The 13,984-nt window shown below is 49.8% G+C and overlaps 1 protein-coding gene across 2 annotated transcripts in view; it reads left to right on the top strand.

Moving 5' to 3' along the window:
- The window catches only part of gramd1bb (GRAM domain containing 1Bb), a 34,994-nt gene extending 23,174 nt beyond the window's left edge, over positions 1-11,820 (top strand). Inside the window, exons 4-20 of one of the 2 annotated variants that reach the window (XM_066684970.1) lie at positions 1,088-1,172; positions 3,321-3,424; positions 3,521-3,616; positions 4,227-4,307; positions 4,571-4,686; positions 4,915-5,083; positions 5,334-5,523; positions 5,872-6,018; positions 6,222-6,340; positions 6,591-6,733; positions 8,806-8,909; positions 8,992-9,192; positions 9,451-9,538; positions 10,490-10,501; positions 10,712-10,819; positions 11,268-11,388; positions 11,582-11,820. In XM_066684970.1, the coding sequence (XP_066541067.1) occupies positions 1,088-1,172; positions 3,321-3,424; positions 3,521-3,616; positions 4,227-4,307; positions 4,571-4,686; positions 4,915-5,083; positions 5,334-5,523; positions 5,872-6,018; positions 6,222-6,340; positions 6,591-6,733; positions 8,806-8,909; positions 8,992-9,192; positions 9,451-9,538; positions 10,490-10,501; positions 10,712-10,819; positions 11,268-11,388; positions 11,582-11,668 (1,971 nt within the window). In that variant the 3' untranslated portion in view covers positions 11,669-11,820. The remainder of the gene's footprint in view (positions 1-1,087; positions 1,173-3,320; positions 3,425-3,520; positions 3,617-4,226; positions 4,308-4,570; positions 4,687-4,914; positions 5,084-5,333; positions 5,524-5,871; positions 6,019-6,221; positions 6,341-6,590; positions 6,734-8,805; positions 8,910-8,991; positions 9,193-9,450; positions 9,539-10,489; positions 10,502-10,711; positions 10,820-11,267; positions 11,389-11,581) is intronic. The other variant, XM_066684969.1, reaches the window with a different exon arrangement.
- Positions 11,821-13,984: the final 2,164 nt, after the last annotated feature.

Below are 13,984 nucleotides of genomic sequence, written 5' to 3'. Positions count from 1 at the left end.
ACTGAGCCATGTTCAGAGAACTCAGGAGGCGAGAGGAGGAGTGGTGAAGAGGGCAGAGACAGGTGCAGGGAGGTCGAACCTCAGAGAGGACGACAGAAAAAGACACAGACCTGGAAGCCAGACCTGATTAGAAAGGAGAGCAGACAGAGCTCCCAGTGGAGTGTGGAAAGAGTCTTGGTGCTGCAGGGCACAGCGAGCAGCAAAACAAACTGGAACAGACTCCAGAATAATAACGGATCTGTTCGCTGGGGTTACTACAGGGCAGTGGCCAGCGTGTGCTGCGTGTGACAAACACTGCAATCATGTGGCGCTCGTCTGTGCAGGAGACCGCTGGCTCCTTCAGAGTGAAGATCCATCGCTAGACCTGGGAGATCAGGAGCGGTGTGTGGGGCGAGGAGGGCTGAGTGGGGTGTTGTGGACCGCTGGGGTTCGGTAAGAGGGAAACCCTCTGGTTTTGGTCAGGACTAAAGAGGGTCCTGATTAGTCTGAGGACTGAGGGCTTGGACCAGTCGAGAGGTTTGTGGACACTGGAACTTACTGTAGCTTTGTCTACACCCTGTCGCCTCCTGCTGGTGGGTGATGGAGTCTCTGACGGAGGGTCCGGAGAGGGACTGGGTGGCTCTTCTGGAGCTGGAAGAGGCCCTGTCCACGTGGTTGCTGCAGGCCTCAGCTTGGGGAGACCCCTGGTCCTCAGGCTCCATGGAGAGTTGGACAGAGGAGGAGGAGGAGGGGGAGGAAGAGGAGATGCCAGCTGTGAGTTGGTGAAGCTGTTGTTGTGAGGTGGTCTCTCTGGTGGAGGAGGAGTTATGATGTCACAGAAATGTTATATCTGATGTTTCCCATTGTGTTGTTAATGCACCTCAACACACGCAGGAATTTAACGTGTTATTTTTAATACTAATTAATCATTACAAAAAAATGAGACAGAATTTACCCTTTTTTACAGAGTGTAGTGAATTTAAGTAGCAAAGTAAACACAGTGTCACTGCTGTAGAGTTCAAAAGATTACAGTTCATTATGATACATCATGAACTGTACCATCTGTGTGTGTGTGTGTGTGTTTACCACTTGTCTCTCTGTTTTTCAGGTTCTGAGTCCCACCTACAAACAGAGGAATGAAGACTTCAGGAAGCTCTTTAAGCAGCTGCCGGACACGGAGCGCCTCATCGTGGGTGAGTTCCTCAGGGACACAGCTCTAATCTCAGAGCGGTGTGTGTCTCTGATTTATTGGGACGCAGGCAGGTGTGTGTGTCTGTGCGTGTGGTGTGAGAAGTTGCAGACGTGTCACAGCTGGGGAGAGACGTGTAAACTACATTATTTTAAACAGCTGTGGTTTTAAAGACGCGCTGGAACACGCGTAGCTGCGTCTGACTCTCGTGTGTTCACTCGTGTCCCGCCTCCTGTAGCCGCCTTGCTCTTCGCCGGATTAGTGCCTGTGCTGCTCCTGAGAAAAACAAACAACATCACTGCCCTGAACACGAAGGTCAACATCTTCACACCATTCACACAAACAGAACACAGTGGGTTTACATTCACCACAATAAAAAATACACACCACAAAACCCAACCCCCACCCCTGATCCACCACAAAACCCCAACCCCTGACCCACCACAAAACCCCACCCTCACCCCTGACCCACCACAAAACCCCACCCCTGACCCACCACAAAGCCCAACCCCCACCCCTGACCCACCACAAAGCCCAACCCCCTCCCCTGACCCACCACAAAACCCCACCCCCACACCTGACCCACCACAAAGCCCAACCCCCACCACAAAACCCCACCCCCACCCCTGACCCACCACAAAGCCCAACCCCCTCCCCTGACCCACCACAAAACCCCACCCCCACACCTGACCCACCACAAAGCCCAACCCCCACCACAAAACCCCACCCCCACCCCTGACCCACCACAAAACCCCACCCCCACCCCTGACCCACCACAAAACCCCACCCCCACACCTGACCCACCACAAAACCCAACCCCCACCTCTGACCCACCACAAAACCCCACCCCCACCCCTGACCCACCACAAAACCCGATCCCTACCCCTGACCCACCACAAAACCCCACCCCCACCCCTGACCCACCACAAAACCCCAACCCCCACCCCTGACCCACCACAAAACTCCAACCCCCACCCCTGACCCACCACAAAACCCCAACCCTGACCCGCCACAAAACCCCACCCCCACCCCTGACCCACCACAAAGCCCAACCCCCACACCTGACCCGCCACAAAGCCCCACCCCCACCCCTGACCCGCCACAAAGCCCCACCCCCACCCCTGACCCGCCACAAAACCCCACCCCCACCACAAAACCCCAACCCCCACCACTGACCCACCACAAAACCCCACCCCCACCCCTGACCCACCACAAAACCCCACCCCCACCCCTGACCCACCACAAAGCCCAACCCCCACACCTGACCCACCACAAAACCCCACCCCCACCCCTGACCCGCCACAAAGCCCCACCCCCACCCCTGACCCGCCACAAAACCCCACCCCCACCCCTGACCCACCACAAAACCCCACCTCGACCCCTGACCCACCACAAAACCCCACCACCCCTGACCCACCACAAAACCCCACCCCCACCCCTGACCCACCACAAAACCCCACCCCCACCCCTGACCCACCACAAAACCCCACCCCCACACCTGACCCACCACAAAACCCAACCCCCACCTCTGACCCACCACAAAACCTCACCCCCACCCCTGACCCACCACAAAACCCCACCCCCACACCTGACCCACCACAAAACTCCACCCCCACCCCTGACCCACCACAAAACCCCACCCCCACACCTGACCCACCACAAAACTCCACCCCCACCCCTGACCCACCACAAAACCCCACCCCCACCCCTGACCCACCACAAAACCCCACCCCCACACCTGACCCACCACAAAACCCGATCCCCACCCCTGACCCACCACAAAACTCCACCCCCACCCCTGACCCACCACAAAACCCCACCCCCACCCCTGACCCACCACAAAACCCCACTCCCACCCCTGACCCACCACAAAACCCCACCCCCACCCCTGACCCACCACAAAACCCAACCCCCACCTCTGACCCACCACAAAACCCAACCCCCACCTCTGACCCACCACAAAACCCCACTCGTAAGTGCAGTTATTTGAGACTGATGTAAATCTGTGGTGTACTTTTTATCACTGAAATGTGAGTGGGCTGGCGTTACTGTGATCACCACTGTGTATTCATCAGTGACTTAATACAATTGTGTGTGTTTGACTACAACCCTAATGGTAAACAGCTGATGAGGTCTTTGGCTCCCCCTATAGACTACTCATGCGCTCTGCAGAGAGACATCCTGCTGCAGGGCCGACTCTACCTCTCGGAGAACTGGATCTGTTTCTACAGCAACATCTTCCGCTGGGAGACGCTGGTACGAGCTCCTACCGCCCTGTCATTACTGTCACTGCTTCAGAGATTATTCTTCAGTATTCAAGGGTTCTGTGTGTGTGTGTGTGTGTGTGTGTAGCTGACAGTGCGTCTGAAGGACATCTGCTTCATGACGAAGGAGAAGACAGCACGGCTCATCCCCAATGCCATCCAGGTGTCCACAGACACAGAGAAGGTAAGGGCTGCCATTGAGTGTATTTCATCTCCATTTTCCCTTTCATTATTCAAACAATTTAAAAGTGACTGCTGCTGTTTACACTGTGTTTGAGTTTACTGTCAAACTGACAGATAGAAATAGTCAAGAAAAAATTAATAAAAATGATAATGAGCCGCTCGCTGTTCACCCCGACCCCGAGTGCACAGCAGTGAGGAGCGAGGAGCAGAAGCTCTGGTTTTTAGCCGTTTTCACTCTGTTCTCTTTCTTCTCCGTTTTTACTCAGTGCTCTTATTTCTCCGCGCTCGTTGTGTCTGTTTTGCTGAGTTTAACCTCGTCTTTGCGCTCTCACATAAACGCGGGTCCAGCGCTGTGATTGGACAGACTCAGACGAGGGGGCGGGGCCATTCTAAAGTCTCTGCACTTGACGTCAGAATCAGAGCGGCTCATTTTATACTGTTTCTGACTCAGACAGTGCACAGAACACTGACTTTACCTGAGAGACGTCTCAGTGAAACATAAGGATTCTTTTGGTTTGGGAAAAATGACCGCTCTGAACCTTCAGCTTTTTAAGGGGGGAGCGAGGGATTAACAGGCTTTTATTTAAAATCTCTCTCTCCATCCCCTTCAGCACTTCTTCACCTCTTTCGGGGCGAGAGACAGGACGTATATGATGATGTTCCGGCTCTGGCAGAACGCTCTGCTGGAGAAGGTGAGGCCTGAGCCGTTGTCCTTTCATATTTTTTAATGATATTATAATTATTGATAATTTATATTAAATATATACACACCTCAGTTTGGAAGCAGGGGTTTTTTCAAATAAAGAGAGTGGAGCTGATAATATCTGGGAAAAAGATGTGTAGAATCCTTCATTTTAATTAAGCAGTATTTAGTTTTATTAATTTTCAGCGCTTATTAAAGGCTCCATTAATAAACCTCTCCCCTCTTTGTTTTTGTTGTTGTCCCTGTGTCCAGCCGCTGTGCCCAAAGGAGTTGTGGCACTTTGTCCATCAGTGTTACGGTAATGAGCTGGGGCTGACCAGTGACGACGAGGATTACGTGCCCCCTGACGACGACTTCAACACCATGGGGTAAACACACACACACACACACACAGCCGTATACACCGGGTTCACAAAGGTTTATAGACGCCCTGTAACTAGTGAATTCAGTACCTACTGTATACTCAGGTGCTCAGTGGAGCCGCCCTGGTGTTAACATTCCACAGAATGAAGGCAATGAAATGGAATGCTCTGGAGCAGCTGCACATGCGCTAAAGGTTTTATATATATGTATGTGTGTGTGTGTGTGTGTGTCAGGTACTGTGAGGAGATCCCGGCTGAGGAGAATGAGGTCAGTAACGATAACTCGTCGAAGAGCAGCGGAGAAAACAAGCCGGACAGTAGCCCCCCCTCCCACAAAAGATCCATCACACACTCCACCATCAACTCTACTACGCCCCCCAGCAGCACCGACATGCCACTGTCTGTGAGTACACACACACATACAAACACACACACACACACACTGAGGGTGTGGTGCCTTTGGCGGCCGCGGTGAGGGAGACCCACTCTGTGGAGTGTATAATCCGTCATCCCCGGTTTATTCTGGGTGTTCAGAGCAGTTTGGGCATGATGTAAAATTAAAGAATCCATATGTGGTGAGAGGAATTAATTTTACGAGGGAAGGACTGCAGCGCTCCTGCTGTGTGCTAAATGGCGCCATTTGGTGGTTTCAGTTTGACATTGCTCCTGAGGAGTACACGGACTGCCTTGCTGACAGTGAGCTGCTGCAGCTGCCCCTACTGGCCGAGGAGAGGGACTGCGAGGGGGGTCCGCTGGGCCCAGTGCCCTCACCATCGCTGGACTTTAACGATAATGAGGACATCCCCACGGAGCTCAGCGACTCCTCCGACACACACGACGAGGGTAGGCGCACACACACACAAACACACACACACACACACACCTACACCTGCGGCAATAGCTCTGCATTACCCAAACTTTGGGAACCACTAGGTGAGATTTGGTATGTTTTCTCTCAAGAGGGTGAGAGGGAGTGTGGGTGGTTTCTTACCCTCCTCCAAAATGTACATAGTGCAGTTTCTGCAGTGCTGAACCTGGAGTAGCTCTATTCTCCCTGTTACAGCTCAGTGGAGCATCACAGTGATTTTGAAGCTGGAATTTTCCTCAGAGGTTTTTAAAAACCTCCCTTTGCCCTTTATGTATGTGTGTGTGTGTGTGTGTGTGTGTGTGTGTGTGTGTGTGTTGTCTCAGAAGCTGAAGTCCAGGCATTTCATGATGATCTGAGCGGCCGTCAGTACATTAACGAGGTGTATAAGTTCAGTGTGGATAAAATGTACTCATTCCTCTTCACTGAGTCACAGTTCATGAGCGACTTCATGGAACAGAGGAGGTTTACAGGTAGGTACACACACACACACACACACTGTAACCTATAACTGGTCATTTTCACGTCATAAAGGACCTCATGGAATTGACTTGTATCTCACTCACATTTAACAAAAGGACACCACAGGATTGTTCTGTTCAGTTCTTTGCCTCAGTCACACAGTGTTTTTATTCTCTCTTTGTTTACACACACACACACACACACACACACATAGATATTGTGTTCCACCCCTGGAAGAAAGAAGAGGAGGGAAATAAGAAGCGAGAGATAATGTACACCATCTCCCTCTCGAACCCCTTAGCACCAAAAACAGCCACAGTCAGCGAGACACAGGTGAGACACACCACTACACTGACTCTCATTTATACTGCATTTAACACACACACACACACAAACGAAACAGGAAGCTTCGGGTCCAAAGCCCACTTCTCTGTATTTATGGTTTGGCTAAAGGTGGAAAGCCCATGAAGTCGATACTAACTTTTGTAGAATGTGGTGTAATTTCTTTATATAAATATCTTTATTAATTTCTGCCTCTGATCATTTACCTCTCTCTCTCTCTCTCTCTCTCTCTCTCTCTCAGACTCTGTACAAGGCCAGTCAGGAGAGTGAGTGTTACATCATCGATGCGGAGGTGGTCACACATGATGTTCCGTATCATGACTATTTCTACACCCTCAACCGGTACACACTCACCCGTGTGGCCAAGAACAAGTGTCGCCTCAGGTGTGTAACACCCCACTAACCCTCCACTAACACCACACTAGAGCTGAGAGAGGGGACAGTGAGGGGACAGTGGAGCTGAGAGAGGGGACAGTGAGGGGACAGTGGAGCTGAGAGAGGGGACAGTGAGGGGACAGTGGAGCTGAGAGAGGGAACAGTGAGGGGACAGTGGAGCTGAGAGAGCAGAGAGTGAGGGGACAGTGGAGCTGAGAGAGGGGACAGTGAGGGGACAGTGGAGCTGAGAGAGTGGACAGTGAGGGGACAGTGGAGATGAGAGAGGGGACAGTGAGGGGACAGTGGAGCTGAGAGAGCAGACAGTGAGGGGACAGTGGAGCTGAGAGAGCAGACAGTGAGGGGACAGTTGAGATGAGAGAGGGGACAGTGAGGGGACAGTGGAGCTGAAAGAACGGACAGTGGAGATGAGAGTGGGGACAGAGAGGGGACAGTGGAGCTGAGAGAGGGGACAGTGAGGGGACAGTGGAGCTGAGTGAGGGGACAGTGGAGCTGAGAGAGGGGACAGTGAGGGGACAGTGGAGCTGAGAGAGGGGACAGTGGAGCTGAGAGAGTGGACAGTGAGGGGACAGTGGAGATGAGAGAGGGGACAGTGAGGGGACAGTGGAGCTGAGAGAGGGGACAGTGAGGGGACAGTGGAGCTGAGTGAGGGGACAGTGGAGCTGAGAGAGGGGACAGTGAGGGGACAGTGGAGCTGAGAGAGGGGACAGTGGAGCTGAGAGAGTGGACAGTGAGGGGACAGTGGAGATGAGAGTGGGAACAGTGAGGGGACAGTGGAGATGAGAGTGGGAACAGTGAGGGGACAGTGGAGCTGAGAGAGCAGACAGTGAGGGGACAGTGGAGATGAGAGAGGGGACAGTGAGGGGACAGTGGAGCTGAGAGAGCGGACAGTGAGGGGACAGTTTAGATGAGAGTGGGGACAGTGAGGGGACAGTGGAGCTGAGAGAGGGGACAATAGAGCTGAGAGAGGGGACAGTGGAGATGAGAGAGGGGACAGTGGAGCTGAGTGAGGGGACAGAGAGGGGACAGTGGAGCTGAGAGAGGGGACAGTGAGGGGACAGTGGAGATGAGAGAGAGGACAGTGAGGGGACAGTGGAGCTGAGAGAGGGGACAGTGAGGGGACAGTGGAGCTGAGAGAGGGGACAGTGGAGCTGAGAGAGAGGACAGTGAGGGGACAGTGGAGCTGAGTGAGGGGACAGTGGAGCTGAGAGAGGGGACAGTGAGGGGACAGTGGAGCTGAGAGAGGGGACAGTGAGGGGACAGTGGAGCTGAGTGAGGGGACAGTGGAGCTGAGAGAGAGGACAGTGAGGGGACAGTGGAGCTGAGTGAGGGGACAGGGAGGGGACAGTGGAGCTGAGAGAGAGGACAGTGAGGGGACAGTGGAGCTGAGAGAGAGGACAGTGAGGGGACAGTGGAGCTGAGTGAGGGGACAGTGAGGGGACAGTGGAGCTGAGAGAGAGGACAGTGAGGGGACAGTGGAGCTGAGAGAGGGGACAGTGAGGGGACAGTGGAGCTGAGAGAGGGGACAGTGGAGCTGAGAGAGAGGACAGTGAGGGGACAGTGGAGCTGAGTGAGGGGACAGTGGAGCTGAGAGAGGGGACAGTGAGGGGACAGTGGAGCTGAGAGAGGGGACAGTGAGGGGACAGTGGAGCTGAGAGAGGGGACAGTGAGGGGACAGTGGAGCTGAGAGAGAGGACAGTGAGGGGACAGTGGAGCTGAGAGAGGGGACAGTGGAGCTGAGAGAGGGGACAGTGAGGGGACAGTGGAGCTGAGAGAGAGGACAGTGAGGGGACAGTGGAGCTGAGAGAGGGGACAGTGGAGATGAGAGAGGGGACAGTGAGGGGACAGTGGAGCTGAGACGGGGGACAGGAGACAAGGCAGGTTTCCTTATTCAGTGATGGTTCAGTGTATAATGTGTTACATTTTATTTATTTTATTTTTTTATTTTTTGGTCCAGTGCTAAATATCTATGTAGTAAAGGCTTTAAGGCTGAAAATTCAGAACTGTGCCTGTAAGGAGTGACCTGGGGGCAGCTTTAAGACCAGTGTGTTGTCCTTGCTCAGGGTTTCCACAGAGCTGCGCTACAGGAAGCAGCCTTGGGGGCTGGTGAAGGGCTTCATCGAGAAGAACTTTTGGAGCGGGCTGGAGGAGAATTTCCGGAGCCTGGGTAAGAGGATTTTACCCCGTCCTTTCTCACCCACACTCCCTAGGTGTCAGACTGGTGTTAATAGCCCCCTGGTCCCCCACAGAGCTGGAGCTGACCAAGGCAGAGGACGTGCTGCTGGAGAGCCACAGACCGTCTCCCAAAGCTAAAGCTCTGAAGAGCGCCACTTTGAGGCGGAGAAAGAGGCCCCTCCCACACCTGCGCTCTCCACACTTGGAGGAAACACTCAGCACTGTGACCACACCCACAGACGAGGAGGTCATCCACAGGATCAAACACGTGGCAGGTCTGTAGTCACAGTGTACTGTGTGTGTGTGTGTGTGTGAATGAGTGACTGGGTGAATGAATGAATGAATGAATGAACTTGGCAGGGAGTCCTACTCCTGTGTCTATGGTAAAGCAGTTGCTGCAGAAATGTATTTTGTAAAGTGTTAATCTCTGCTGCCACAGAGAGACGTTCTGAATTAAACTTTAAAAAAAAAAAAGACGTGTACCTCACTTTAAAAAGTATAACATTTACACAATTAATGTCCCCCCCTCACAGGCTCCACCCAAACACGACAGACCCCTGAACACACTCCTGCAGGGCCTTTCTGCAGCCTCTCCAGACTGCTGCTCATCATCAGCTGTGTGTACGTACACCTCCCTTTCACACACACTTTCTCTGACCCTGTGTTATCTCAGATATTTAATTTCACCAGCCCTTTGATCCATAGTTACACAATGACAAATGCTCTTCTCCAGTTCCTATAGTGAAGGGTTGTTTGAAATAGACAGCTGCTAAAAGCAAGAATACAGTCACAGTGTGTGTGTGTGTTAGTCCAGATGTTTCTGTTTATGAGACTGACGTCTGATTTTCCAGATTAGTTCAAATCCCATTTCCAGAAACACTGGGATATTTAGTAAAATGAAATAAAACATTTCCTTGGAACTTTATGTAACAGACTAAAGTACGAAGAACAAATATAAATGTTGTCTCTGAACCACTCCGCTGTGTTTTTTAAATATAAACACACTCAGAATCTTAGCTCTAACCCTAGCTCGCTACTAAAGAGTCGGGACAGTGGTTCACAGAGACCTCTGCGGTGTTTCAGAGCTCTGATCAGGTTGTGTTCCTGCAGTTGTGGACTGTGTTAAGAGACAAGATTTTCTTGCAGAGCCGTCTGAGGGCTAGAAGGTCACCTGGTGTTTTTGGACATTCATTCTATCACTTTGATATTCTCCTGTTTACAGAGGAATTGGAGTATTCCATAAACTCTTCGATGATTTTTCACCTCCGTCTCCACTTTTTTTGGAGCGAGTCGCAGGCGTCAGATTCTAAATGAGTACCTTCCGTTTTAAACACAAGTTTGGAAACCTGTTCTTTAAAGTTTGACGTTAAATAAAGCTGCATTAACACAGCACACTTTTCCAGAGATGGTGTTTGTGAGTGAAATAGACTCTGTGTGTGTTTTAAAGTGAGTGCTGCTTCTGAAGCCGTTGCTGAACGTTTTCCAGAATCTGCTTTGACTGAGAAATGATGTTGTTGTCTTTGTGTTAATGTATTTTTGTGTTTGTTTCTCTTTGGCTCCTGGACGCCTCAGGATCTGCATAAGGTACGGTCCACTCTTTCATAAATGAGACAGAAGGGTCTAAGATAAAACAGCTGCTCTGTCTTTACACTCACCGCCTTGGAGCTCTGTCTCCGGCTGCAGTTCTCCTTCACAGGGATTTCATTGCTTTTCTTTATCTCTGATGTATTTTCTGGTCTCTTTGTGACCTTTGTGTGTGTGTGTGTGTGTGTGTGTGTGTGTGTGTGTCTCCAGTCTGGTGATGCTGGTTTTTCTGAACTTGATGCTGTTTTATAAGCTCTGGATGCTGGAATATTCTGCTCAGAGTCTGATGACGTGGCAAGGCCTGAGTTTAGACAAGAGGTAAAGACACAAACACACAAACAAACAAACTCACTAATAACAGGACAAAGCGTCATACACACTCTCACACACTGTCCATTTTACCAGGTCCATCACCAGCGGTTGTTTTGTGTAGATCTAGGAGCTCAGATTATAGTCGTCTGTGTTTAAATTGTGTAAGCCTCTGTTGGTCAGTGCTCAGGGCTCCACATTACCACCTCTGGCTGGGTGTGTTACAGTCAAACGTAGCGTTAAGGATCTTGCAGACAGACAGCTGTCATCTGTCATGGACTGCTTTTCCCGGGTGGAGGTTCGGACCCCTTTCTGTGGGCAGAGCATTACACAAAAATGGCCCTAGGATCTGTCCCTGGGCGTGAACCTCAGAGGTGAAGAGCAGCTGATGTTTTCAAACCAGGGACAAACAGAAAAAAAGAAAACAATGTGTGTTTGTGTGTGTGTGTGTGAGCAGTAAATTACCCCAAACACAGCTGGAATGGACTCAGCTCCTGGAGTCTCAACAGCGCTTCCATGAAGCCGAGCTTCAGAAATGGAGAGAAATCATCAAGTCATCAGTGCTGCTGCTGGACCAGGTGGATACACACAAACACACACATACGCACACACACACACACAGAGAGCCAGAGAGAGAGACATAAACTGTAACATAGAACAATAGTCTTACACATCAGTAACTTCTTTATAGCAGTGTACACTGACATCATCTTTGATTGTTTTATATAAATGTGTGTGTGTGTGTGTGTGTGTGTGTGTGTATTTGTTCAGATGAAGGACTCTTTGCTGAGTCTCCAGAGGGGCGTGAATTTACAAGACTTTGTTTCAGACTCGAACGACAAGAGTCGCTACCACTGAAGCTGCACTTCCACTCCAGGCCACCAGGGCGCATTGTGCAATGTAGAACCACAAGTGTGTGTGTGTGTGTGAGAGAGAGAAACTTTGAGGCAGAAGTCACAGGGTCCAGCTTGAGCTGTGTGAGCCCAAGCTGCCGACAGAGAGGTTGGAGAGGACCAGGATCAGCGTTAGCCTCCGACACTCCAAGCCCTAGTTCACACTCAAAGCCGACTCCACGACAGAAGACCAGTAATGTAAACTACAGCAAAACCTCTGGCAGGTTTTACCCCCAATTACAGCAATTGGATATTTGAATGGATGCGCGGAGACATGGTGAGCTCTGGTATTGTCAGGTGAACTCAGTTCATTTCACAGTTAATGTCAATCATTTACACTGCTTTATCTTTTGGTTTTTGACAGAAGAACCTTTTGAAATAGGAATTTAAAGAGTGAACCAGCACTGGTCCAGTGTTAAAGAGCCTTTAATCCTTAAATAAACCAATGAATGTTGTTTGATATAACAGAACCCTTAGGGCCAGGTAGAATGGCGTTTTGGTGGCTATATTGACTCCTGTAGTCTTTTTGTGCTTTTCCAATGCATGGTCCCTACTCAACTCTACTCTCATATCGACTCACGATGGCAGCTCGTAAAATGACGCCGTGGTCTTTTGAAGAGGTTCAAACGCTCCTTGGATCGGTGGCCGACGAAAGAATCCAGCGAGATCTGGACGCTGCAACAAAGAAGGAACAAACTCTACTGATCTGTTTCCAAAGCCCAATGTTCCCCTTAGAGACTGGATTTGAGACGACACCGGATATATTTTCTGGGGGAGCTTTGGGAGTGGAAAGCCAGCCAGGGACCAATCAGAGAGTAGAGTTGAGTGGTGAGGGTGCAGTGGAAATCCAGCATCATTGTCCCCAGATGTGGCTAACCGTGCTGCTCAGTGTAGGGTCCCAGCATTGGACTGTGGAGATCCAGTACCTTTGGGCTGAGTGCAGAGCCAATTCATCATCAAAACTGACACCTACCAAATGCTCTCCTGGCTCCATCAGAGCCACTTAGCAATGTTCCAACATCTGGAATGAAATAATAGAAACGGATGATGGGCGCTGTACGATGTGACGGATGAAGGAAAAGGAGACTGCAGCCGAACGGACAGGGGTTTATTTTTTTATTTATTTTATTTTTTTTACAGTGTTTACTTTGAAAACTGTGACTCTTTCTCTTGAAAATATTTGAAGAATGGACAGATGATATAAATATATATGAAATATATAGTTTATGTCAGAATTGAATATATATTTCAATATATTTATACAAATATAGATATATGGTCATTGTAGATATTTATTCTTAATTTATGTGAAGAACTTATCAAAACAAGAAGAAAATGAAGGATTTCTAACTCTTAAACATCTTAAACATCCTTCTGAGACGCAGCTTCACACGTCTGTGACGTGTGTGTGTGTCTGTGTGTCTGTGACGTGTGTGTGTGTGTGTATAAAGTGTGAGGTTTCCAACCATTCCAGTCTGTATTGTGTGTCTGGTGAATGAAGCCAGGCGGTCTGGCTCTGTTCTGTTGAGCCGGTTTCTCTCTGAGCTGCTCAGTCTGGCTGCAGTAGGCTGTAAATTCTACTGTGGTGTTTGATTCAATTTCACTGATTCAAATTGATTATTTGACTCTTCATTTTACTGATTCACAATCCAAGACTGTGTCCAGAACCATGCCCTGCTCACTTCCCATTAGGGTCCTGTAATTGTTTATATTTAGTGATGTCACAAATGACGGCATACAGTGTTCCCTAGAGGTCACAGGATACCCACAATGCACCGAGGCGTTTGGACTCATGACTCCCACTCAACCTCTCATCATGTTTACGTAGTTTAGATGGTTACATGACCTGAGCCTATATAAGGTCGTGTTCAAAATCATTACTAACACTGCCACTGCTCCCCACAGAAGTGCACTTCAGTAATTCTCTTCACACGAACCTTTTACTTTGTAAACTTTCAAAGATGTGAATGTCTCTGTTTAAAAAGAATTTAAATAAGTGCAGCATTAAAGACCACATAGTTATGGATGCATATCATAACATTTCAGCCAAATAATCATTTGCCTGGAACATAAAAGTAAAATCAAAACATGAATACACTTCAAACATTTGTACGTTTCAAGGCAACGATTCTAAAAGGTTTGCGCTGAAAGGGAGCTCCGTCTGTGCACTGTTGTTGTTTTTCAGTGTGATTAATTTAAAGCCCAGGACTCTCCTCGACGTCGGCCGGTTCGTGTACACCGACTGTTCCAGGTTTTCAGGGAAACAATTTAGATTTGTACG

Source organism: Hoplias malabaricus, chromosome 11 (assembly GCF_029633855.1).
Source record: "Hoplias malabaricus isolate fHopMal1 chromosome 11, fHopMal1.hap1, whole genome shotgun sequence".
Classification (NCBI taxonomy): Eukaryota; Metazoa; Chordata; class Actinopteri; order Characiformes; family Erythrinidae; genus Hoplias; species Hoplias malabaricus.
The sequence above is the reverse complement of the archived record's forward strand: the minus strand, read 5'-3'. Positions and strand labels throughout refer to the sequence as shown.